Raw genomic sequence first — 26,817 nt, 5'->3', positions numbered from 1 at the left:
ACTTTGTGGTTCAAAAACCTCCAAAACTACTAGATCAATTTCATTGAAATTTATGTATGCTATAGTAAATTATATAATGTTGTTCATGTAAAAATTAATTGAAGATTGGTTGATTGGTTCCTGAGTTACCCTTAATTTAAGTTTGAAAGATTTGAGTGGTGCTACGTAGAAGCGTGGTTCTACGTTGCTACAAGTTATGACGCTATAAGCTTGTTGTTAATGTTTCTTTATCTGCTTTATCTACCGTTAGCAATTTAAAAAAAAATAAAAATATTAAAATTAAATTATAAAAATTAGATTTACTTGCGCGGTTCTGCGCAAGATTTTTTTTCTAAAGTCGGTTTAATTATTATTGAAATTGATTTATTTTATAAATTACTGTTACTGATTATAATTTTCCATGATCGTTAAGGTTTTTGCGATAAACCAAATGTAAATTAAAAACCAGCTAAATTACATGACTTTACCTAAAATAATTAATATTTCCAATTCCTTTTTAATTAATTTAGAACGATGTTATACTGAATATTTACATTTTTTAACCTACCGAAACGGTAAGGCTACATAATCACGGAATTTGATGTATTATTTAAATGCTAATTGTCACCAGTTGGCTAATTTTCAAAATGAAACCGGAAATTTAAAAACTCTACTTATCTAGTAATTGCTTGCAATTTAATCTGTAGGTTTTATGTTTATAGTATTCAAAATAAATTTTTATTTTAGCATTAAAAGACTTTAATACATGTCTATTCATTCTTGATTGGATACAAGAACAGATCTCACAGCTTTTAGTTTTACTTTGAGAGATGTACAAATTATCAAACAAAAACATAATTTATTTGTTACCTGAGTCCTTCATGTAGTATAATCTAAATAAAAAGTATACTCATTCAGATGTATTCATCTTAACGTACTGAAAATTAAGTTTAACATACCGAAAATATTTAATAATTTGTCATTCTACACTCTGATTCATTAAAAAGTAAAATATTTACTGTCACTGTATATAATAATTTATGAGCTTATGTTATACATTCTTTGGAAAAAAATAAATTAAAAAACAGAAAAGTAAATCATTTGATGCTTTATGCTGTAGGTTCTAATTTTTCTACAACTGGTTGTATTTACGCGAAACACTTAAAATAAAGCAATATTAAACAGAATTTGTGTGAATCAGAATGCTTACCAAACAACCAGTCCGGTTTAAATAGTCACTTTTATGGTTTAAAACTGATTCTTTATACATTATGCACGGTTTAACAGTCGTATACTATATGAATATTGAGATATACATTACGCTCAAAAATCCTGTTAGATATAGCCTGAATATTGTCCTCATCCGCCTATTTTAGCTGTTAAGTCCGTGACCTCAAGGAAGGTATTTTTTTTTTCCAGTAAGTACGGACAGTAATCAGTTGAACATTAAACAGATATTTCTTCCTTAAAATTTCATTAAAATATGATTTAATACTTAAATGCTCGTAATGAATTTTTTTTAAATTTTTTTTGTATAACCTGCAGGTTAAGTTATTATTTTTAAATAAGTTTTAATTTTTACGAAAATGAATTTTTTTATGTTTGACTGGATTTAATGCATAAACAAAGTAGGTCATACCTAGTTTTCGTATAAAGTATGTTGTCTCAGAGAAAAAGGCAACTTTTGCCGGCTACTCTCTACCTTAGAATCCACTTACCGAACTAATGAAATCTTATTATGCTACTACAGTTTTGTACAAATGATGATGGTGGCTATAACCCAGCGGTTATACGAGAAAGGTCAAAGTGGAAATGAGATGCTTATCTGGTAAACCCAAGTTTTTAGCTTCAAAACTTAGTTTTTTTTTTTTTTTCTTTACAAGAATAATTATTTTTAAGGCAATAATATTAACACAATAATATTTTATGCCAATTCTGTGAAATCATTGAATTTCAAGATAATGTTTATGAAAATATTATTAAACATACTTAAATTTTAACAAGATGACAAAAACAATAAAGTGATAATTTTATAACAACCAAAAAAAAAAAAAAATTGAAATGGAAATCGATATACATTAATTAAAGTAATACACATCAAACGAACCAAGAGAGGGGATGACATTTTTGGAAAAATGATGATGGATTTAGAACCTCAGAAGTTTTAAAAATAATTAGATATTAAATACACAAAAATTTAAACCACAATTTTATAAAAATTCACTTGAAGAAAAACCGTAAATATCGACTCAAAAAAAGGCTTAAGAGTCAGAACTGTATTTAACGTATATGTGGTAAACGATCAATATAACTTGTTAAAATATTGACATACTTGTTTTGAATTTTCAAAGTTATTGCAACAAATCAACGGGAACTCGATAGGTTGAATTCAACTAAATTAACAGAACACGTTAATTTACTTGAATGTTTTAGATTAAAAAAATTACTTTCTACAAAAGAAGAGAAAAGGAGTTTTTTTAGAAGGTTTTATTCTTTATTATAATCAGAACACATTACGCCCTAAATTTTTTCAGAAAAATATTTCTTCCTGTCTAGTCCGCCAGTAAGAATATTCAACTTATCAATTATTCTATATCAACTTTCCACACGAAGAATACCCAAGTGAAGTAAATAATCATTACATGAAAAATACAGGAACATTATACAATAGTCTATTTAGACCTGCAAAGAGGTGAACTCGAATCTTTTTCGGAATTTCCATCCCCAAAAAAAACTTAATTTTTTAACTAATGGACCAAAAACCTATATATTTTTAATATCCAATAAGAATTAGGTGGGAATATTCGTGTTTCAAAATTAAAAATCAAAATTGGTAATTTTTCGTTTTCCCCCCGAAAGTTAGCAAGTTTTTTCACCTGGAGATAATTTAAAATAGCAAGAAATATTGATATTATCAATAACCAGGTTGGAGAAATAACCCCATAACCAGATATAACCATCAATATTACCATTCTTATAACCATTTATATTTATTTTATAAATATAATTCAACCAAACTTAATCCACGGTCGCTTCGCACGCTAACTTTACTAATTAACAGTAATGTTTTGAATATTTAAATAATAAATTCAGTAATTATTGTAATTATTTATGATTTAAATGATCAAAACATTACTGTTAATTTGGCGAGGATAGGGAGCGAAGCGAGCGTAGATTAAGTTTGGGTGATTATATTTATAATTTATATCTTTAATTATACACAATGCTTATATTTTTTATATGTAAAGTATTTTAATATTGAGAATGTGTAAAATGACCGGTATAAAAGAGCACGTTAATGTGTTATCGGGTTATTTCTCCTACCAATATCAATATCAATATTTCCTGTTATTTTTAAAAATGCATATTTCCGCCTAATTCTTATTGGATATTAAAATTACATCGATTTTTGGCCCATTGATTAAAAAAGTTAAGTGTTTTTTTTTGGGAGAGAAATTCCGAAAAAGATCCGTGAACTGCAATAGATTCCGTTCTCAATTCAAGATCAAATAACTTAAATAAATAATTATCAGAAGCATATTCTGAAAGACATTGTATTTAAGATTGACATACAGAAAATGGGGTAGACATAAACCCTGAATAGAAAACTCAGACATGTAATTTAGCTGTTAAAAACGTTCAACTAATCGTAAATAATGTAAGTTTAATTAAGACAAAATCTTATTGAAATGATATACCTTAACCTATACTGCGAAGCAAAACAACAAAAATTAGAAATTGATATTAGTCATCGAAAAAATTATAAGCTACCAATAAGTAGATCATCAGTGTATTAGAAAACAAAGGCAAGAAAACGTATTTCTTTTTCACGAAAAAAAAAAGCGGTAGAGAAAAACATGATAATTATTTCAAGAATCTCAGACTCTGCAATCGGAATCTCACTAAAAATCTTTTACACAATCTGAGTAGATTAAAAGTCTTAGAAAGAACGCATACGATACTAATTTTAAAACTTGTATTATGGGACGAAAATTTATTTATAAAAAATGGAACCGTCATATTTGGCTAGTTCTAAAAACATATTTATAAATCGAGAAAAGAATTGAAAATAAAATAAATAGATTTAATTTTTATTACAATTAAAATTTATTTGCTTAAAGTACTTACATCAACATATTTATGCTTTGCTCCATAAGTATAATGTTTTTTTCCCAATTCCTTCAGAAGTGTATCAAGCTTTTCAGGTTCATCTAATCTTGCAACTGCCTTCTGAACAAATGCCATTACCCTGTAAAAATTTTTTTATAAATTAACTAAATATTCCTTAAAATATGAACACTGTATATTGAGTAAATTGACATAGAATAAATTGAGTTTTAATAACTTACAATATAACAACCTAATGTGTTATTAATAATCCATCTCGAGCGTTATCAATATTCAAATAAGGGAACAATAACGCCAACGTTTTGCATAGTATAATGACATTTTGTTATTAAGGTGGTTGAAAGGTAAATAAATAAATAAAATGATCTGAAAAAGTTAAAGCCAATATAAACGTGTTAATTTTATTATAGGCCTAACTATGAAGTTTGTTTGAAATGGAATGTGTGTAATTGACAAGTTATTAAAAAAAATTCAACGTTCTGGTTGATTGTATTCTTTACGAAACGGGCAATAAAAAAGTACATATAAATAAGCTGCCATAAAAAAAAAAAACAAAACTGATGCAAAGAACCCTATTATTTTTTTTTTTTAATTATGTAAAATGTAAAAAAAATATATTCGCAGAAATAATTAAATATGCCTGTTACAATATTTCTTTTGAAATAATTAAATATTTCTGAGGCTTCATTAAAAATAGTTAATTTTTTAATTACCGAATTTAAAAAAATATTTATGTGGTGATCGAAAATATTTTCTGCTTATAAATTTCTTAAAATGAATATTTAATTAAAGGTTATGTGTAATAATATATATATATTTATATATATGTGTGCGTGTGTGTGTGTGTACGCGCGCGGGCGCCCGTGTGCACAGGTGACTCAGGTGGGAAGGTAAAAAAATTAATAAGGTACCCTTAGAAAAAAGGTACCCTTAAGTTAATTAAGGTAATACTAAATTAATTTGGGAACTGTTTCTAGAGCTTGAAATTAGGAAAAAGTACTGAGAAACGTATGTCCAAAAACGCTTTATTATCGAGTTCGGCTAGCAAAACATTTCGTCCGAGATTCAGTTTCCCGGTGAAATGAGGGTCTAATGAAATTTTTAAGACTAAACTTGATGATTTGTTATGTTTTGGACCTGTAAATTTAATAAAACAAAACCAAAAACTGTATCTCCTACGGGAGATACAGTTTTTGGTTCCAGTTTTTATGATATCCAATATAAAACAGAAAAATTTTGCGACGAAAATATCAGTTTTTTTAGATTTTAAGAAAATTAACTTTTTTAAATGAGGAATTAATGCATAAATTTTATTATCAAAATTTATAGTGAATTTAATTTTGAGAAAAATTATGTTATAAAGACTATGAAGAACAAATAAATATATTTGTTTTATATATATATATATTATAAACTGGTAGTTATAATTGTGGGGAGATCCAGACAATGGAATATCTACTCCTGTCCGCAATAGTAGAAAGATTTGTACACATGAGGAACTCCTTGTACCAGAGCTACTTAGAACGGATGTAGAAAATATATTGTTGTTTTTTTATTCCTGGACATGGAAAGTAAATAAGTAATTTTGTAATATTTTCTTCTTGAAAAAAAAAAAACTTTTATTATCCCCTCGAATTAAGCATAATTTAAGCACATCCAGTTTCCTATGAAATATTTTATATTAATTTTATATTAAACCAATTAAGTTTTATAAAGTTCTGAACAGGACTCTATCTCTAATCCAGTAACAAGTACTCAGAACTAATCGCTGAAGATCAGGATTTCAGAAAAAATTTTCAAGGAAAAAAGAAAGTAAATTGAACATCTTTTGTTCTATCACAGACCATGTTTTGGAAAATAACAACGTAGCACACAACTGAGATGTTGATACATTGAATTTGACGATACTAGCTCTAACCCCAAAATGTAAATATACTGAACGCACTGCTCTAAACATTGGCTACTTTTTACTAGCCAATTCAAAAACGTTTTATGACGTATTCATATATCAGGATAATACTAAAAATAAATAAGATGAACGTTACTTTCCAAACTTTCTATTTAGAACTAACAACGCTTCGGATTATAAAAACTAAATTAAGTGTTCTAGTCAAAATAAATTAGTTTGTATTATCATTGAATATTTTAATAGAAATGGAGTTTTTTTGTTTTCAGTCATTTGAGTGGTTTGATGCAGCTCTCCAAGATTCCCCATCTAGTGCCAATTGTTTCATTTCGGTATATCCCCTACATCCTACATCCTATATCCCTAACAATTTGTTTTACATATTCCAAACGTTTCCGGCCAGTACAATTTTTCCCATCTGCCTGTCCCTCCAATATCAAAGCAATTATTCTAGGATGTCTTAATATGTGGCCTATAAGTCTGTCTCTTCTATTAACTATATTTTTCCAAATGCTCTTTCTTCTTCAATTTACCGCAACACCTTCTTCATTTATCACTTTATCCATCCACCTGATTTTTAACATTCTTCTACTCTGTATCACTGAGCACTTAAGCCCCCTTGCCATCGGTAAGCTCTCGGGATCATTGCAACATGCAGGACTACATCATGTGATGTTGCCTGCGTGTTATCTGGTGTCCCACCCATTGAACTACTGGTTAAGGACAGGTATGCTGGAATATCGGCTGTTTTGGTTCGGGGTGTGACCTATAATGTCTGGCAAGATAATTGGCTGGCTGGGGAGACAGCAGCCTGGACGAAGATTCTGATACCGGATTTTCGACTGTGGTGTTTAAGAAAGTTTGCTGACCTCCACTACTACACTACACAAATATTTTCAGCTCATGGGAACTTTGGAAGCTATCTATACCGCATTGGGAGGCGTGACACTCTCAACTGTATGTTCTCCACAGAGCAAGACACTGTCAACCACACCTTGTTTCAGTGCCCTGAATGGGAGCATCATAAGATTCGTGCAGGAATTCCCACCTTGGCACTTGCATCCTTACTGGCTCACACAATTGTTTCTGCAGCTCGTTGGAAATGCTGAGACACCAATCACCGCCGTCCGCGAAAAGAGGCTGAACCTCTTTTCGCAAACGGTAATTTGAGCTAAGAATGAAGAGGAGCGGAGAAGGGTTTAACTCCGATGATCAGTTGGGAACTCCGTACCGCTGACAGTTCCCTGTTGTGATGAAAATTTTCTGAATCCGTCATTCACTAGGAGGGAGTTAAGACCAGAGTCCCAGTGGGAATCCTCTTGAGGACCCCTCATTTGAGGCATAAGTCATAGACAAGACCGAGACCCGGCCTTCGGCTTGAAGTTAAATGTTGCACCTTAGCTAGTTCCGGAGTCTTCTCGCTGAGGGTTAGATACTGGTATAATAAAATGATCCAACTGGCGGGCCGATCTGCCATGCCGGGTGGTGGGCGGGATGGCTCGTTAGAGTTAAAGGATAATCCCCTGGGCTGAGTTATACTTAGCTGTGGTTCCAGCTCAGAGAAGGGAAAAAAATAAAAAAATACCTCCTAACTTATATAATTAAGGAGAATACAAGTGCCTCCTAAGTAATACATTTAAAGAGGTTGTGGCAAACCGTTGTATGAAACTTATCCAATGCGAATAACGGACATGACAGTCGTCTCTCCTGTGTCTCCTGCAGCGATGAGAAGGTGATTTTCAAAAATGTTTTACCACATTTTGCCTAAATAATTTTAAATGACTAGATTTTTTTAGGCGTCAAGCTGCCTTATTTACTGTTATTAATTAGTAATTTATCTATAGATAAAGAAGTATTATTATCTGTCAATAATTCAGATGTTATGTTTCCATAGAATGCTTCAATTATTTTATGAATACTACAAGTAAATCTTTGAAAATACATTGTTAAAAAAAAAAGATAAAATAGATTTTTCTATTGAAAAATTTACAGTAAAATAACAATAAAAATCGAATAAAAATGAGAATTGATCCCATAACAAAGTAACGGTAATCCGTTTTGTTAAAATTGAATCACTTGTATAGAAAATTCCATATTATTTTTATGAAAAATATTAAAAATAAATTTTTGTCTAAGATATTTACGTCTTGCGTAGTCTACGTTGTGAAAGATATTTATGTTCTAACACACTACTAGAAGTGAAATTTTTTGTACATCTGATTTTTTCTCTTTTTCCTTTAAATTTAATAAATTTTTTTCTATTTTTTCTTCACACATTGGGGTATATATGTATATATATATATTTATATATATATATATATATATACATTATACATATACATTGGATGTACGTAAAAAAGTTCCTACAAACCAAACCCATACGCATTTTCTCTCTGAAAGTGCATATGGGTGAGAAAATTTACCCGCTAGGTGGGGCTGGAATTGAGATATATAAAAAATTGTATTTATGGATCGATTTGGCTCATATTCAGAATATATATTAGTTACGTGAAAATAAACATTTTTGCGATAAAAGGAAAGAGGGGAGATGATGATGAGAGGAAGGACGAAGATAGAAGATGTGAAGAGGGGAAGAGGGAAAGAAAGAACAAGGGAAAGTTTAAATTTTATGATATGATACGTAATGTTCAGTTTATTAATGTTTTATCAAACCTCTATTTGTATTAATTTAATCTATACATATACTCAAATCTAGCAATAGGGAATCATTGCTGGGTCAGGAGTTATTTTGATAAACATAATACTGGTTTTTATTTTGTATATGATGCTTGCTATTGATGTATGTCTTTACCGTTAGTCAGCACATTAGAATTATTCATTTATTACAGTAACTCATACATAAAAGATTTAAAGGAAGTCTTGACTTTATCAATTCTGTCAACATATGCATCATTTGTAATTTTTCCTTACTGGGCTATAAATAATCATAATTTAATTTTAAAAGTACCTATAACATTTTTTTAACAAAAATAAAGTGAAATAATTCAGGATAATTTTATTTTAATTGTAATCAATAATATCAAATAGATTATTAAATTATACTTAACATCGATTTGAGATAACAATTTCTTTGTTAAATAAGATTTACTTTTAATATAAAAATGTAAAATGATTGAGATTGAGACTTAATCGTGAACAAATTCAGTTTTCCGTTTTTTAAACACTGATACGAACGAAAAATGTTTGTACACTTGTTTGTATGCTGCTTGACTATAAGCTTCATATTTCATGCCTCTAGTATAATTTGCCTAAATTAGAGCATTTAGCAAACTTTTGTGGGCTTTGATTGTGTACGCCCAGACTGGAGCTGTAGCTTCGTCTGTGGGAGAAGCGTATCAGAGTTTCTACGTCAAGAACAAGGGAAATATTGGAGGAGAACTACTCATGCTTTAATGTTATTTATCGGTATTATTCTCACAACCATGAGAATAACTAACATTGCGAGACGGCTATTTATTTCTAAAAAAAATTATTTGTTTCGTATTAATAATAGAACTTACCATTGATTTGAAGGAATTATTTATTTAATGCGAAATATACAGGATGCCTAAAAGTAACTAAGTTAATGGTGAAAAATGGGAGAAAAAATAAATAAAATTTGAAAAAGAATTAAACCAATATCAAAAACCTTTCTTAATTTTTTAAAATTAAAACAAAATGTACTTTTTAAATTTTATTTTAAATTAGAATTTTTAAAATAGGCGCCAAATTAAAATTTATTACATTATTATTGGTAGTTTTTTTAGTAATTATACTTAAATTTAAAGAAAATGATATTGTTAACTGGTTTTTAATTTTATGTCAACAACAGAAAGTCAAAATTTAAAGAAGTGTTAGTTTTTAATTTTAGAACGGGTTTTTAAACTCGGTTTTATTTATTTTTTTTTACATTTTTATTTAAAGTACGGATAGGCTTGGAAAAACGTAGCTCAAAAGAAAAAAGATGTAAAACTTACAAAAAACGAAAGAGTGCCCAAAAGATAAAATAAAAATACTGGTACAAAGCATGAAATAAGTCCATCTAATAATTGATAAATAATTTTCTTTTATTTTTGCAAAAAACTTTGGATATCATCGTGAAATTCGGTTTTGATCATTAGATTACAACAATCCAATGCTAAGTAATGTATTGCATTGATGCCAGTCTACTACGGAAGCGGTGACGGAGTGCTAGACTTTGATACAGAAGATTCTGGGTTCTTATTCCGGTTATGTCTAGTCTTTTTACATATATTATAAATATTACGCACCGTATTCTTGCACGCAAAAATTAAGCTTTCATTTGATGAATCAATTATCTAAAAGAAAAAAATATTGAGAAAGAATTGGAAAAATAACAATAATAAGTTAAATAAAGTTAAAAATAATAATAATAAATAATAATATTAATGAATGAAGATTGCAAAAAATATCAGCCACAAATAAAAAATATCATAAAAATAATAATAAATTATTCAAGTAATTAACAATAGGCAATCATTATTAATTTCTTAATAATAAATTAAACATACTTTAACAGACTTAAAAAGAAACATAATTCTTTGCTGTAAGGTAACGTACCATTTTTATATCAAATAATAATAATTATTTTTTTTTTTTAATGTTACGTATTCAAAATTTCCCAGTTCCGAAGCAGTTTTCTTTTTAATCAAATATTACTTCATACTTGTGAAAATGGTATCTATAATATGAACATAGAAATGGTAACACCATTTATTTGATACAATTTTTTAAATATGAAAATATATATATATATATTTATATATATATATATATATATTAAAGATTAAAACTTTTAAACAAAAAAACTAAATCTTTTGTTCTGTACTCTTTGAAAGTTAAGAAGCTTACAAGGATAAGAGTAACACCATAATACAAAATTAATATAAACTCGTAAAAATATGTACAGATAATACGACTAAATAATTTAGAATATAAGCTGTGACTAACATAAAAGTGTTGAGTTTAATAATAAATAGAAATATTCAATAAATGTGAAATCCTGTTAGAAAAAATACAAATCTTATCTAGAATAAGTAAAACAATTGTTTTCTGGTTTTATGCTTCGTTTGGATCATTTCATATCTTATTTTTTTATGATTTGTTGGAATAAAATAATTTCAACTTTTTTAATAAAAAAAATTTAGCTTTAACCAAGTTTAATAACTTCCTTAATATAAGTTACTTCATTCTCTGTATCTTTATTGCTTTTCCATATCAATTTCACTTCATAACTATTAAAAATACTTAAATATTATAAACTTAACCAAGTACTGTATTCCCTTAAAGATTTAGTTCCCCTATAACTTTTTTCGTTTTTTTTTCTCTGTGCAGTAAAATAAAAAAAAGGACAGTTATAATTTGTCTTACATAAAAATAATTACAGTATGTTGGAATACAAATAAAAATAAAGATTATGCGCCTTCATACCATTTAACCAATGTAATGGGAAATTAATTTCTTATGAGAAAATTTATGTATTGTATATATTTATTCTGGATGCCAACATGAAACAAAACAAGACAGATATACACACATCACCAGCTTTGCGTTATAAAATTTACAAGGTGAAATGAGCTATTTCTATAGAATTTAAGCCACCATTCTTCAAAATGGTGTCCGAAATCTAACTTACATTTGTAGCAACTTGATTTTTTCTTTATTTTAAGAAAAATTATTTATTCTGTTTCTTTGTAAATATTTCAGCAAAAAAAATAAATTTTTTTTGTAAATGAAAACTCCATTTACACGTTTCACATTTGTGTATGTTTATTCGTAATTTCTTAAACCTTTAATATTTGTATCGTAACTAGCATCTCCGTCATATCTTGGCCACCTCTATATGGTTACATGCGTTTCCGTCGAGGTCAATATTTTTACATGTTTTTTAGTCAAGTAACCGGTGACAGGTGCAGCCACTCGTGTCGTTTATACATTTATAGTGGGCAGTGGCTGTATTGATTGGAACACCGCTATTTACAACGTTAGCCTTCAAAAAATTGAAATTAAATAAAACCCGATATTTTTTTTACATTTTTTCTGAACAGTATTTGCAGGTCTAAACCTACTGAATATCTCTTTCAGTAAGATCGGGAATGGGAAAAATTTTCAATCATTGTTCAGAATTTTTTTACCTTTCTTCACCAAGAATTAAAAAAAAAATTGTATGAAAAAAGAATTGAAATTGGTTTTTTTAAATATTTACATGAAGATTACACACACCAAGAATCAAGCTGATATCTTTATGTGTTATCGAGAAATAAAAAAAAAAATGGTAAATTTCGTTTTTACTCCATTTCTTCTCTTTAAATTCGGAATTTAAAAAAATCGTTACTTAGAGTACACTTCCGCCGTAAGAAGAACGTATATATAAATTTTCATCAATTTATCTTCAATAATTTCTGTTGGGCATTGATTATGAATCACTCAGGACATATTATTTTATACTCTCACACACACACACACACACACACACACACACACACACACACACACACACACACACACACACACATATATATATATATATTTACAGATAATACGGATCATATAAGATAATAGATTATTTTTTGTTTTAATCCTTGAATATCTTCGTAATCATGAAATCCCGATCGGTGGGACGAATATTTTCAGAAATATTTTTAGAGGGAGCAGTGATGCCACAAAAGCAACTTGATTAACAAGTATTAGATCTAAATAACTCTGCTTATTGACACAATTTCTTGCATTGATAAGGCTTTAGAATTTATCTTTTTGGATATATTGTCAAAATATTGTGCTGCTATCTTGAAATACGTTTCTAAACTGAATTTTGTGTTACTTTCTGGATTGAGGTAATAATACTATTTTCTACATTTTAAGTTTTTTTAAAAATAATTTTATTGAATTTTCTAAGCCAAATATTCTAAAGGTTGATGTCAGTTTATACACCATTAATTTATGATAATTCTGTACCTAGCAATCGCGATGAGCGGGGGTGGAAATAAATCTTAAAATCGCTTGTGCAGGCATCGTCAAAGGTTGTTTAATTTTTCGATTTAAAAACCTTTCACTTCAGTTACCTGGAATAACTTATAGTGGAACCACCTACAACACTTCCTCTACAAAATAAAGACACATACACACACACACACACACACACACACACACACACACACGCGCGCGCGCGCGCGCGCGCGCAACTCACACATATGTATATATATATATTGAATCTTTTCCGTTCTTGAATGCCGAAACAAATGTAAAATAATCTTGAAAAAATTCTGTAATTTTTTATTTCTTTTTAAACTGTTCTTTTTTCTTATTTTAATTTCTGAAGTTACAGAAATAAATTTTTATATTATAATAATTTAGTTAGTTTAATGAAAATTCCTTGTATTTAATATTTTTGTGATATTTAAACTTTAATTAGATTCACTCATTACGTATTGAAAATTACCATTATCTGATGTTTTCTATTTATTTCAACGTATATGTGACTAACTTCATTCATTAAAATATTACCAATTACTTTCATTAATTGCTACTAGATTATTTTTTTAATTGATGTATCTCATAAATAGTTTGCACTAGAAAGCATATATACTCGTGTGACTGGAACTGAACATGCTATATGTTTTCACAAACAACCGATCTTCTAAAGCAAGTTGAAATCTTTCATCGAAATGTAGTTTAGATATTAAATTGAGTAGTAAATAATCATTTTTACTTCCTTGTACAAAATATAGGAGTACTGTAATCGCGAAAAATTTCTGTTTTCATATTTCATTGGAAATATCCATTTTGATCATTCTTGAATCCATTTTGTCTAGTTTCGGTGTGAGGTACGTACGTATGTATCTCGTATTACTCAAAAACGATGAGCCGTAGAATGTTAAAATTTTGGATTTAGGACTGTTGTAATATCTAGTTGTGCACCTTCCCTTTTTATTGCAATCGACTATAGTGTCCAAAAAAACCGAAAATCCAAAATAAATCTGGATTTTGGACGTTTGTTAACTGCAGTAATCAGCCCTCTTTGATAGTTTTTCAACAAAATACATAAGTGGTACTTATTTTAATTGGTTCCAGAGTTACAGCCAAATAGAATTTTAATTAAAATTATGTGCCTTTTCCTCTTACAAGGGAAAGGCACATCGGTTCGAATGCGACTTCATTTCATTTTTTTTCAACTTTTTTGTTAATTTAAAAATATTGATTGATTTTTAATAACGATTAATCTCTATTGTAAAAAAAAATTACAATAAATAATGATTCAATAACAAAAAAAAAAAAAATAGATAAAAAAAAAATAAGAAGTTATTCGTGAAATAAAATGTTATGTACTTTTAAAAATACGTATATGTAATTTAATAAGCGTACAAGGAAGTCATGTGGTGTCCTCATCAGATTCAGTGAAACATTTGATTGTTTAATATTTATTGAAAATTATAATTTAGAGTTGTATTAAAATTTTATTTAATTTTCATTAAAAAAAAAAAAAAAATGTGTATATGTAATTTAGTAGATACAAGGAAGTCAAGTGGTGTACACATCAGATGTTTTCCTTCTCTTTTCTGTTCAGCACTAACCTTATAAATCCTACCATATGTCTTTTTACTTAAAAAAAGCTACCCTAGTCGGAAATTTACCCAGTTAAATAGTTTTACTTAACTTATTAATTGTCCATTCAAAATTTAAAGATATTTGGAAAAATTTTGTTTTTCAAACTCATGAGGTTTTGCAGTATTGCAAATGCAGTACTGCAATTTTTGCAGTATATGAAGTAAAAGAACGTTTCCTGGTACATATTAAAAGTCCAGAGGTGATAGTCTTTAAATAAAATGTGGGAGTAAAGACAAACTTTTCTAAAGTTACAGAAAGAAATATTTACATTATAAATTACCTAAAGATTGATTAATTTATTCTTTTTGCAACACTTTATTCTTCTTCTAATTTACCTTTAAATGTACGAGTGGATGGTTAATTCTAAATATTTTTGATATTACTTAAAATATATTTTTTCTGGTTAGAAAAAAAACTTATTATTTATATGAATGTATTGATCAGTTACAAAAAAATATTAGCTATTTGTAAAAAATTTATCATGAAACACTTATTTCATTGTGAAGTCAAATAATATGGCATTAGCTTAATTTAATAAACATCATAAAAAAGGAGTACTGAATATGTGAATCGATAAGATTCCGCTTAAAATATCCGCTAAACTATTCATCGCATGTCGTTCAAAATAAATCATTGTTGTTTGTCAAGTAAATTTTCAAACCCGATATTTCAAATTAGCGTATTATTATTTATTTATTTAACAATAATAGGCTGGTACGCAATAACATTTACTGGTGTACGATAATGAATTTTATAGTGAGTGATAAGTAGCATATCTGACTGGATCTCGAGCTCGAAACCTTTGCATGAAAGGATAACACTGTATCACAGAAATCAACATAACAATAATAATTATCATTATTATTTATTTAATACAGCACAAGCCGTGATATGCTGCTATTTCTGTAGATTTCAGAAATTAGAATTATTGAATTCTGAGTAGTCGTATTTTGTTATTTTAATCTTTGTAGAGAACATATCTGAATATAGATTTGAATTACTATCAGTCTCAAAAAAATGAATTGTACTCCAATGTTTAACCTCCATTGTCTTAGATTTCTCTTAGGAGCCAGACAGTTGTAGCGAGAGGTAGGAAACGGACAGAAATTTCTTATACCTCTTCTAGAAACTCGAAACGATACAATACTGTTGTGAAGGCTGAAATCCTGTATATGTTTATATAGTTCAACCAGGTCAGAGAACGTTCTACTCACAGAAAGTTTAAAAATCTTCAAAAGCAGTATGAATCTCATTTGTTCTTATGTACTGAAAATTATGATTTTCAGCTAAGATAAGAAACTTGTTTGAACACTTTCCAGATCATTATTTGTACATGTTCGATCCCAATTCCAGGTTGGAGTAGCGTATTCCAGATGAGATTGGACTAGCGATTTGTATAGAGTCAGATATGAATGGACATTTTCAAATGGTTTGCAGATCCATGTAAATAGACCCAGATTGCTTTTCGCTTTACATACAGCCACCTCCACATGTTTAGATATCATCAGCTCATCACTCAATACATCCAAGTCCTTTACGCATTTCAAGTTATATAATAACAATAATACATAAAAAAGTTACATAATGCAATAAACCACTTGATTTTCCGTGTCTAAAAATAAGAAAATTGTAAACTTATTTAAATAGGGATACAAAGATTCCTTAAGAATTGGTGATTTCTGAAGGATCTATTTTAACATTTCTATTATATATCTATCCAATGTTTCTTGTTGTGTAATCCTTAAATAAATTAATGCTTTACTGGATTACTGGATTTCATGACACACTCAGTTTTCCAATTTATTCATTTACCCTGATGATGATATTGTACCATCAAACCATCTTCATACCGTCTCTATCTTCATACCGTCAAACTATCTTCTAATCCATTTTTTGTTTAATTTTTTCTTTTGAGTATATTCCTTCTCATATTTATTTCCGTTTTTATAATATTTTACTGTTATTTTTGTTTTAAAAGTTGTTTTCTGTTCATTAGGATTAAGATAAATATAACTATCCATATGTAATATAAACTCTTGTTGTTTGTTTGTCTCAACTCTACTTCGGTAATAAATAACATTTTAATATTCCATTTACAAACAATCCAATTCGTGTCAGTTTATTATTATTTTCTTTGTTCTCTCTATCTATTTAAAATTAACTTTCTTACTCCTTGTATACATGCTCTGTCATACACTACATCACTTCACTTCCTCGATTTACAAATTTACATATCTCAAAATATTTCCTTATTATTCTATTGAAGATTTCAGAGATTTTAAAGAATAAAAACATCACTTCAAATTGGATTTAAATGCCAGTTTGAAAATTGTTTACAATTTACATTATTATTTTACAATATAAATAAATAGATCCATTACAAACGATGGATTTCATATTGCTCTTGCAAACAAGACCATCAAGGTCTTGTTTGTATAAAATAAATACCTTTTATCCAAATATAATAATAATATTCATTTAAATATTTCTTCAATAATTGTTATTGAATAATGTTGGATTTGAAAAGAATAGCAACTAAATTTAAAATTTTGAAAGTTTGAATTGCAATATTTGGAGGTTGTAAACATAATAATAAAAGCATTATTATAGCATAATTTTTTTTCTAGCAAATATGTTGATTTATTCAACATGTACTAAAAATAATTAGTTGAATATTGATTTAGGGTATATATGTTAAATAAATCAATGTTTTTTCGAGCAAATAAGTACGAGTTTATATGCTCCTAACTTATATATATAAGTTAGGAGCTAGGTTTAGGAGCTATAGTTAGGAGTTAGGTTTTTATATTCCAGTAGAAGAAATATAAAGCCACCGGGTTGGTCTAGTGGTGAACGCGTCTTCCCGAATCAGCTGATTTGGAAGTCGAAAGTTCCAGCGTTCAAGTCCTAGTAAAGTCAGTTATTTTTACACGGACTTGAATACTAGATCGTGGATACCGGTGTTCTTTGGTGGTTGGGTTTCAATTAACCACACATCTCAGAAATGGTCGAACTGTGATTGGTCAAGACTACACTTCATTTACACTCATACATATCATCCTCATTCATCCTCTGAAGTATTATCTAAACGGTAGTTACCGGAGGCTAAACAGGAAAAAGAAAGAAAGTAGAAGAAATATAAAAACTTAAGTTACTTGAAATTAGTACAATAATTCGAAGGAATCATATTAATATGTACCTAGTAGTATACTTAAATTAAACCTACAAATTGATATCTACTAAAAAAAATATGTTTATATGTCATTAAATTTTTTTTATTTTCCTTTAATAGTAGAATTCCTTTTTTTGTGTTTGCAAGAATTACTTGTAAATATTATAAAAACTGATCTTAATTATTATAAAATGTTCGAATCAAAAGTATATCTTTATAAATTTTAATCCTATAAAATGTTGTTAATGTAAAATAGTTTTAATAAATCAATGGTAATGTTTGGCTATGACATGGCAGTCATCAGTCTTCTAATTTTTGGCCAAGTCTTTGGAGTTTCATCCACCTTAACAGAATCTAGCTCCTGGTTCTGATTGCATTCTTTCTTCCTTTTTACTGATTACTGGTTTCTTCTTTCCAATCCTCAGCATTATTCACTTTTTGTATTAGCAGATTAATTAATTTTTTTTTCTTTTAGTTTTTTCATTTAAATATTTCTTCTTTTCTAATCCTAGCTACGTGATTTTGTTTTTCTTGTTACATTTTCTAAGTATCCATTGCATTACATTATACACTTGTCATACACCAAATGTAGTATTTTACCCCTCTATTTCTCAATTTTATTTGAAAAACCATTCAGTTGAAAAACTTACAATCCATCTGGAACCATTTCTTTTCCACTGTTATTATTATTCTTTTATTTTCTCAGTTTTTCACTTAGGAATTTCGCAGTCTTCCTTTCCCTTTTTCTTTCTGTACCTTACTGTTTTATTAATTTTTATTACTTTCCCAGAAGCATTTCAAGTTATTATTTATTCCATTCTGAAAATGTAAATGTATTCAAACATACAAATCATTATTTCTTTATTATTATTCGGTAAAACAATATCATTTGGAAATGACTAAAATGACTCAATGACTCAAATTTTATAAACATTCACTTTCTTCTCCATGAAAATATAATCCAATTTTTTCCTAAAAATAAATGTTAAATAATTTAAATGATAGTAATATTCTTGCTAACTTCTCATAACAATCCAATTTATTCATTCTCTTTGCTTAAAACATACTTATATTTAGCAATCCTCCCTTCCAAATGGATACGAAAAATGAATAATCGTTTCTCAATCAAGCAAAAAATTTGAAGTCTCAAAAAACCACATCACAACCAACAATTAATGAGGGAAAGATTTGATATGTATATATTCTTTATAAATATTTATTTGATATATTACCTTTATGATCAGTGTGATGGATCGTGCCGTGTATATATAAATTTTATTTTTTACTAAAAACACTTATGTGATTTTTATTATCGTCTTACTAACTGATGCGGCAAAAGGTGTAGGAGAAAAAATATTCCTTTGACAAATATATGGTATGACGATAATAAAATTTATTTATGTGTTTTTATTAAAAGATAAAATATATACTAGTACAGTACATATACATAATTAATTATTATAAAATCTAAGAACGTTAGACGGCTGAAAAAACTTCATGTACCGTGTAATTCAAAAGCATGCCAAGAGATGTACAAAGAGAAAAAGAAAACTAGTTTTTTTTTAACAGTTCTATCAGCATTACAGGTACTGAAAAAAATTAAGATAAAAAGAAGATTAGGAGATCAAATATACATTCTTTAAACTAATTAAGCTAAATTTTATTTATTTACATATAATTGCTCTAAAATGCACCTTCTACTTCTTGCAAGAATTGACTATTTCATATTATCCGTTGAGATACGTACATCTATGGTAGTATTTTATTATAAGTAACCTGCAGTTTAGTATTTATAGTTATCTGCCTAATTTGTGATTTTATATTTAATCCAGTATACTCGTAAATTACAAAAGTAGATAAAATCGGGTATTGTGCGTAGCAGGTATTTAGTTCGTATTACGATATGCTGCTCTCTATTAGTCATTCACTAAAATGAATGCCTAGAAGCGCTTTTAATTAAACCTGATGGTGGTAATTCCATGGCCCACATTAAATGTTTTTCGTTGTAAAATTATATGTACGATAAATTGCTATTACGTCACTCACTACCACTATAAGTGTGTGTGTGTGTGTGTGCGCGCACACACACACACACACACACACATTAGAACATTTGACATACTTTTCTAACAGGCAGAATTAAACACTCTAGTAAGCGTCGAGGCAAACGTACTGATTGATAGTAAGAGATAATTAAGTACGTCAGGAACTAAATACTGACGATAAGATTCTGCCAAATCTACTCATGACCATTAGCCAGAAAGTCAGTCTTATAAAAAATTAAAAGATGATTTTTATCGTCATGTATCACGTTTGTTTCTACATTACCCGTTGAAATGTAATGAACCACATCAATTGGCAGTGAATTGGGAGATTGTTTTTTATTGATACCAATATTAAATTTAATTCTGCGCCAAACATGAAGCATAAATTTGAAGCTATTTATAGTTAGCAAGTTGGTTTAAAAGGCAGTCCAATTTTCCATTAATTGAAATGCTTTTTAAGTTCTTCAATAATCGATTAATCGTGAAAAATATTTGGGTTTTTTGTTTAATCTAGATATTTTACCACTAATTAAATTTCTTTCCTCCAGTTAATTTTTAAAGAATATCTAAAGGGCCATGTGGTGTTTTCATTACTACAACAGTATACTATTCACGGAATAACAGACTCCGTCTGTTTAATTTTATTTAGCATGGCCCGTTGGTACGAGGGTTATTTATTTTTCAAGGTCCGATAGGTCACGAAATTAAAACCACAGTGAAAATAAAAACTTTTTATTTGTAACAAGTACTTACATAGTTACGCTATTTATCTACATAGTCGCCACACCGATTAAGATATTTGTCGTAGCGTGGTACCAATATTCCAATACCCTCGTCATAGAACAGAGCCGCCTGGGTTTTCAGCCATGTTTCTACGCTGTTCTGCAGCTCGATGTCTGTGCCAAAATGTTGTCCTCCTAGCCAGCGTTTCATCCTCCGCTTATTCTTATTTGAATAAGAATAAGCGGAGAGGAATGTTGCCATCAGGCATTCTCTTTCTCCATGACAATCCTCGGCCGCACACTGCAGCTGTAACAAAGAAGCTCCTGCAGCGTTTTCGTTGGGAAGTGTTTGATCACGAAAAATAAAAATAAACATTTTTTTTTATTTTTGCTGTGGTTTTAATTTGTGACCGATCGGACCTTGAAAAAAATAACCCTCATATATATATAATATATAAAAGTTTTTTATAAATGAAAATTTCCGCTTACGAACAATTATTAGTAGTAATTATGTTCTCACGCTTTTCGAAAATATTATTTCCATCTTCAGGAACATATGTAATTAAATATATATTATAAATTCACATGTTAAACTGGGCTAGATTAAAATAGAATAAAATAAAATGTATATAAAACATAACAATTTATTGTCAAGTAAGTAAAATCAAGTCATGTCAGCGTATTGTCATTAAAGGAGTCTCAACTGTTATGTTTAGTGAAATGAATTTGGCCAACATAAGAATAAAAAATTATTGTTTAAAATCTATTTGAATAAAATATCGTTATCAAAGTTCATTTGTTCGTTTATGAGATTGTTGTTAAATAACAACAATCAACAAGTATATATGTAATTTTTATAAAATATTTGTTTTATAAAGATTTTTAAAGTATTCAAGAATATTGTTTGTGTTTTAATTATGATTCCGTTCCAAGATATGTTTGGCATAATTAGATGGTTCTTTGTCTCCTTTATTTATACAGTTGATGTGTTCTTTAATCCTAGTCGAAAAGGATCGATTAGTCATATAGATGTATTCCAAATTGCAGTCTGCGCATTTCAAACTGTATACACCCTGTTTATCTAAATTAAAATTATTACTATTTTTTATTGTTTTTGAAGGATCTCCGCTATTTGTATAATTTATTATTTTATTGTTTTTTACGTAAGCTGTTTTTAATCCGAATGATTTGGAGTCCAGAGGCTGGAGTCCAGGCCACAGGGTCAAGTTCTGTAATGACGCAGATAGAAGTGGCCATTGTTTTACGTGTGGTAAGGCCGGCCACATACGTAAAGATTGTAAGCAGGAGTCTCAATGTTCATCCTGCAAGTTGTACTGTACATGCGCCCGGAGCTCGAGGATGCAAGGTGGGCCCAACTGCTTCACAGTAACGTTATGGTGTCTTTGAGGGGCAGCTTCACCCGGTTGGGAGGCTTTGGTCTTCCACCTTCAATGGTCCGGTGAAGACTCCTTTGGGATGCCATTGGAGGGGTAGCGCCGTAGTCCCGGTGAGGGATCCCTTTGGGCGTTTCTCACTAGAGGCGAGACGTTAAGACCGGAGTCCCGGTGGGAAGTTTCCTTTTGGGAACTCCTCATTTGAGGCATGGCATGCAAAAAGACCGAGTCCCGGCTGCCTGGGCCGGGTCATGCGTCCTTCCGAGGTAGTTTGAGGCGAAGGCACCCACAGGGCTGAGTTTATGCTTAATTGTGTGTCCAGCTCCTGGTGGCGGGAAAACTACAGATGTATAAAAAAAAAAGTCCGAATGATTTAAAAATCTTATCGAATTTTCTGTAATTTATGTTTTATTCACTTTTAACATATTCATTTCCGTTATTATAATTTTTAAACTTTATTTTATCTTTTATATTTATTTTATTTTAGTTTATAATTTATTTCTAAGGTTATCGTTATATCCATTAATTATAGCGATATATTTCATATTATTTAATTCATTGTTTAATTTTATTTCATTATATTTTAAATATTAACTTTAAATTAACGTGTTAAAGGTTGCTATTTTATGATTTCAAAGATGAAATGAGTTATGATGAATAATAATATTATGTTTTTAATGGGTTTCCAGTATATGTCAATATCGATTTTATTATTATAATTTTTCCTAATTTTTATATCCAAAAATTTATACTATTGTTGTTTTTTCAACTTAAGGTAAATTTAATGTTATTGTCATTTAGTTTCTCATTATCCGTTTGTTTCTCATTACGTACCAATCAGTACAACGAATCCTGTCCAACCACAAAATACTTTTTGGTTTTACATCATTATAAATAAAACTACGTTCTCAGTCTCGTTACAAGCTTGTATCAAAACTTTGTTATAATTAATTACAAAATTAAAAATCAATTAGAAATTATTCAATTTTTCATGTATGCAATAATGTCACTCATAAAATATTTATTAATATAGCATATTAAAGTAAATTTATGAGATTTAACTTATTTTAAACGTAATTATAGTATTTTATTTTCGAATATGATTGAGTGAATTCGTATTAAAACTGTATATTTATATACTTACAGAGTTTTGAAATCACTTTCTCATAAACATTTTATTAAAAGAAAAGTAATAAAGTTTTATAATTAGAAATTGAATAAACCTCTAATTCTTTCTTACTTTATATTCTTGAAACGAATTTTAAGTACGCAAATTAATTTTGTTACATCTTAATGTAAATTAGAAATTCAAAGTTTCTCTTTTTTATCTTGAATAAATTGTTGATTAAAGAAAAAATTTCTTGAGGTTTGAAGCGCAAAACGCCCAGGGGATTAAAAACCTAACCTTTTCGGCTAATTATAACAAAACAAATTTAATCAGTTTAATGAAATTATAATAATTTCAGACTGTAAGTATTATTTTGTTATATTTTTAATCTAAATATTTAATAACATGAAAATGAAAAATTAACAACGTTACATCAGTAATGTAATTGCTACCTCAAAATTTAAGTAGTAAAACTTTTAACGTATTAAGCGTACCGTAACCAACTTATATATTATTAAAATTAATGAAACCATTTCTCTTTTCTGCTGATTAAAATTACTATTTGCTTAAGTTATTGCAGTATGTAACATAAATTTTCGAAGTTAATTATTTAAATTAAAGTTGTAGGCTTTTACGTATAATCCATTCAAATGTGCACCGTAACGCAGTTATTCAAAAGAAAATAACTTCCGAAATTTTTTCAGCATTTAATATAATTTAATCTTAAAGATTGTTGAATAGGATTTAAATTAAATTAGACAGCCATCTTAATATTCTATGAATAATTGTATTTAAAGAAGTCGTTTTCCAATTAGTAATTCAAATTGATTATTATTTTGATTATGTTTGAATGAATTTTCACATTTTCTATTCTCTTAAATTAGGTAGTACAATTCAATATTTGTTTAGATAACTCTTAAAATCGGTTTGAGGTGAATAGAATTTAACATGAAACAATATAAATTGTTATTTATCCCAACTTATCGTTGAATATATGAGATACTCTACAAATTTCTACCCTTATAATCATCTGTTGCTTGAAAATACAGTATGATACGTAGAACTCCATCAAAACTGATGACATGCATATTTATGCGGGTGCACGCACAAATATACAACTCTTGATAATTATAAAACGTGCATACGCATACTCATTTTTACACATTCATATTCATTTACATTTAAGCGTGATAAATGAACAGTAAACTGTTTTTGTATTCACTGGGGGTAAGTTTCTGTTGTAGCCTTTTCAAATTTTACTTTTATTTAATTTTTAATAAATTACCGATTAACACTTAAGAAAGTATAATTTTATTGGTTTGTGACAGAATATGATTCTTTTTTAATAAATGAAAGAATACTGGGTTTGTTTTGATTTAATACAAAAATCTTGGAAGGTTTTTTTTAAATAGAGCTGCTAAATTTTCATCTTTTGGAATTTTTCTCCACACATATATATATATATATATATATATATATATATATATATATATATATATATATATATATATATATAACCAGTGTCATATATATATATATATATATATATATATTATATAGAGGATTTAAGAAGAATGTAAGAGCTTTCAGAAGATATTCCACTAGTGAAAATAAAGAAGGTTCATGTAAGTAGAGATGTGGAAACGCTTCATTCGTGTCAGCTGGCGAAATGTTTCGCCCTGATTTCTGCGCCTTCCATAAAATTAAGCCAGATTGTAATTCTTGGGACCCAAATTAAGTTGTTTGTAAATTTTATATTCTTACATAGTATATGACCTGAAAAATTAAATAAAAAAAGTCGAAAAACATACTTGTAGAGAATTTGTTTTTCAGTAAAATGATATGAATAAAGTTCATAAAAGTTAAATAAAAATTAAGAATTTTGAAGTTTATTTAAAATAAAACACCAAGAGCTGGCAGATTTTAATTAGATGTTAAAGAAAACTCATTAAACGTTCTCAAAAACTAAAAAAAAAAATGTAGTTCTACGATCTATTTCTCAGCTTAGATTTCATATAAAACTACTAAATTTACCTCTTAATTTTGGTTCCAAGAAATAAAGTCTCGTTTAATTTTACCAAAGGCGCAAAAATTAGATCGAAATCTCTCGCCAGCCGATATTCATTAAAAAAGCGTTTCCAAACCTATGTATTAACTTCAATTTTTATTTTCACCAGTAGAATATGTTTTAAAATTTATTTTATTTTTCTTGAAATCAGTCTGTACAATCATTACGTTACCATTTTTTAATTCTTCATAATTTTCGCCGAAAGGTAATATGTAGTTTCTGTCACTAAGGTCATACAAATGATTATTTAATTAAATTTACTATATCAAAAAATTGTTTATTGTTAGAATTAAAAATTAGCAAATATTACTTACAATAAAAATGATGTTACTATAATGTGAGGAAAAATAAATAGGAATTGCTGGTGTACTTTTTGTTTGTTTTTCAACTGTTTTCTTAAATATATTAGTCATATTAATAATAATAATATATTAATATTATTATTGTATTGTAATTCGTAAGTTAAAAATGTAGCACTTATGATATAGTATTAACGTATGGTACAGTGGCTTATATTATAAAAAGATAAATGAAATAAATTTGCATACGATAATGAGAATGTTTTTGATAAATATCATAATTAGAAATTGTATGAGGAATTATAAAATCAAGGGTGATATAAATGTAAAATTGTTACATAAAAATAAAATAAAATTTTTGAAAAAGTAAAAAAGAAGAATGAAACTATTGGATTTTTAAAGCAATTCAAGAAAATACTGAGGTTATCTAGAAAAAGGCGATAAGATAAATTCATTAAATAGATTTAAGTAGGATGTTAGCTCAGTCGAAATGTGGAAACAGAATGGAAGAAGAGACATAGGAATGTAGAATAAGATAGGGATAGATTGACAGAACAGAGTTCCAGCGTTCAAGTCCTAGTAAAGCCAGCTATTTTTACACAGACTTGAATACTAGATCGTGGATACCGGTGTTCTTTGGTGGTTGGGTTTCAATTAACCACGCATCTCAGGTATGGTCGAACTGAGAATGTACAAGACTACACACTTCATTCACACTCATACATATCATCCTCATTCATCCTCTGAAGTATTATCTAAACGGTAGTTACCGGAGGCTAAACAGGAAAAAGAAAGTTTACTGGGTAAAATTGAAAAAAATGACAAAAAAAATTATCATAGATACAGATAAATTATTCACATTTATCTAAGATAAATGTTTTTAATTCATCATTCAAAACCTTTAATACTAAAATATAAACGAAAAATCTAATAATTTCTTGAAACATATTGAAAAACTTTCTTCAAAGATAATCAAAAATACTGAAACGGATCTTGATTATTTTCCTTTTACTTAACTTAATCCCAAAGCAAACGCTTTGGGAAAAATATATGGACGGTTTTTATCTAACGAGATAAAAAATATTAATTAATATTTGTTTAAAAAATATTCATCAGTTTTGTTTGAGCGAAAATTAAAATATTTAATATCCGTAGAAAATTACAATCATTGAGAAAAATTTTTCAGAAAAATTATGTAGGTAAGGAACTGGTAAAAAGGTTTCCCAAAATTAGATTATTAACAACCAAAATTAAATATATATAGCCAGTCTCCGAAGCGGAATGGTGGCGTCTTGGCCTTTCATCCGGTGGTTCCGCGTTCGAATTTCGATCAGGCATTTTTCATACGCTACAGAATTCCATTTTACATAG

At 28.4% G+C, this 26,817-nt stretch overlaps 1 protein-coding gene across 1 annotated transcript in view; it reads right to left on the bottom strand.

The window, feature by feature from the left end:
* Window positions 1-26,817, bottom strand: part of LOC142326918 (globin CTT-Y-like) — an 82,167-nt gene that overhangs the window by 40,267 nt on the left and 15,083 nt on the right. The window contains exon 3 of the mRNA XM_075369649.1: window positions 4,108-4,228. Within this exon, the coding sequence (XP_075225764.1) occupies window positions 4,108-4,228 (121 nt within the window). The remainder of the gene's footprint in view (window positions 1-4,107; window positions 4,229-26,817) is intronic.

This window comes from Lycorma delicatula, chromosome 6, assembly GCF_047948215.1.
Source record: "Lycorma delicatula isolate Av1 chromosome 6, ASM4794821v1, whole genome shotgun sequence".
NCBI classification, from domain to species: domain Eukaryota; kingdom Metazoa; phylum Arthropoda; class Insecta; order Hemiptera; family Fulgoridae; genus Lycorma; species Lycorma delicatula.
This window is presented reverse-complemented; position numbering and strand designations above follow the sequence as displayed.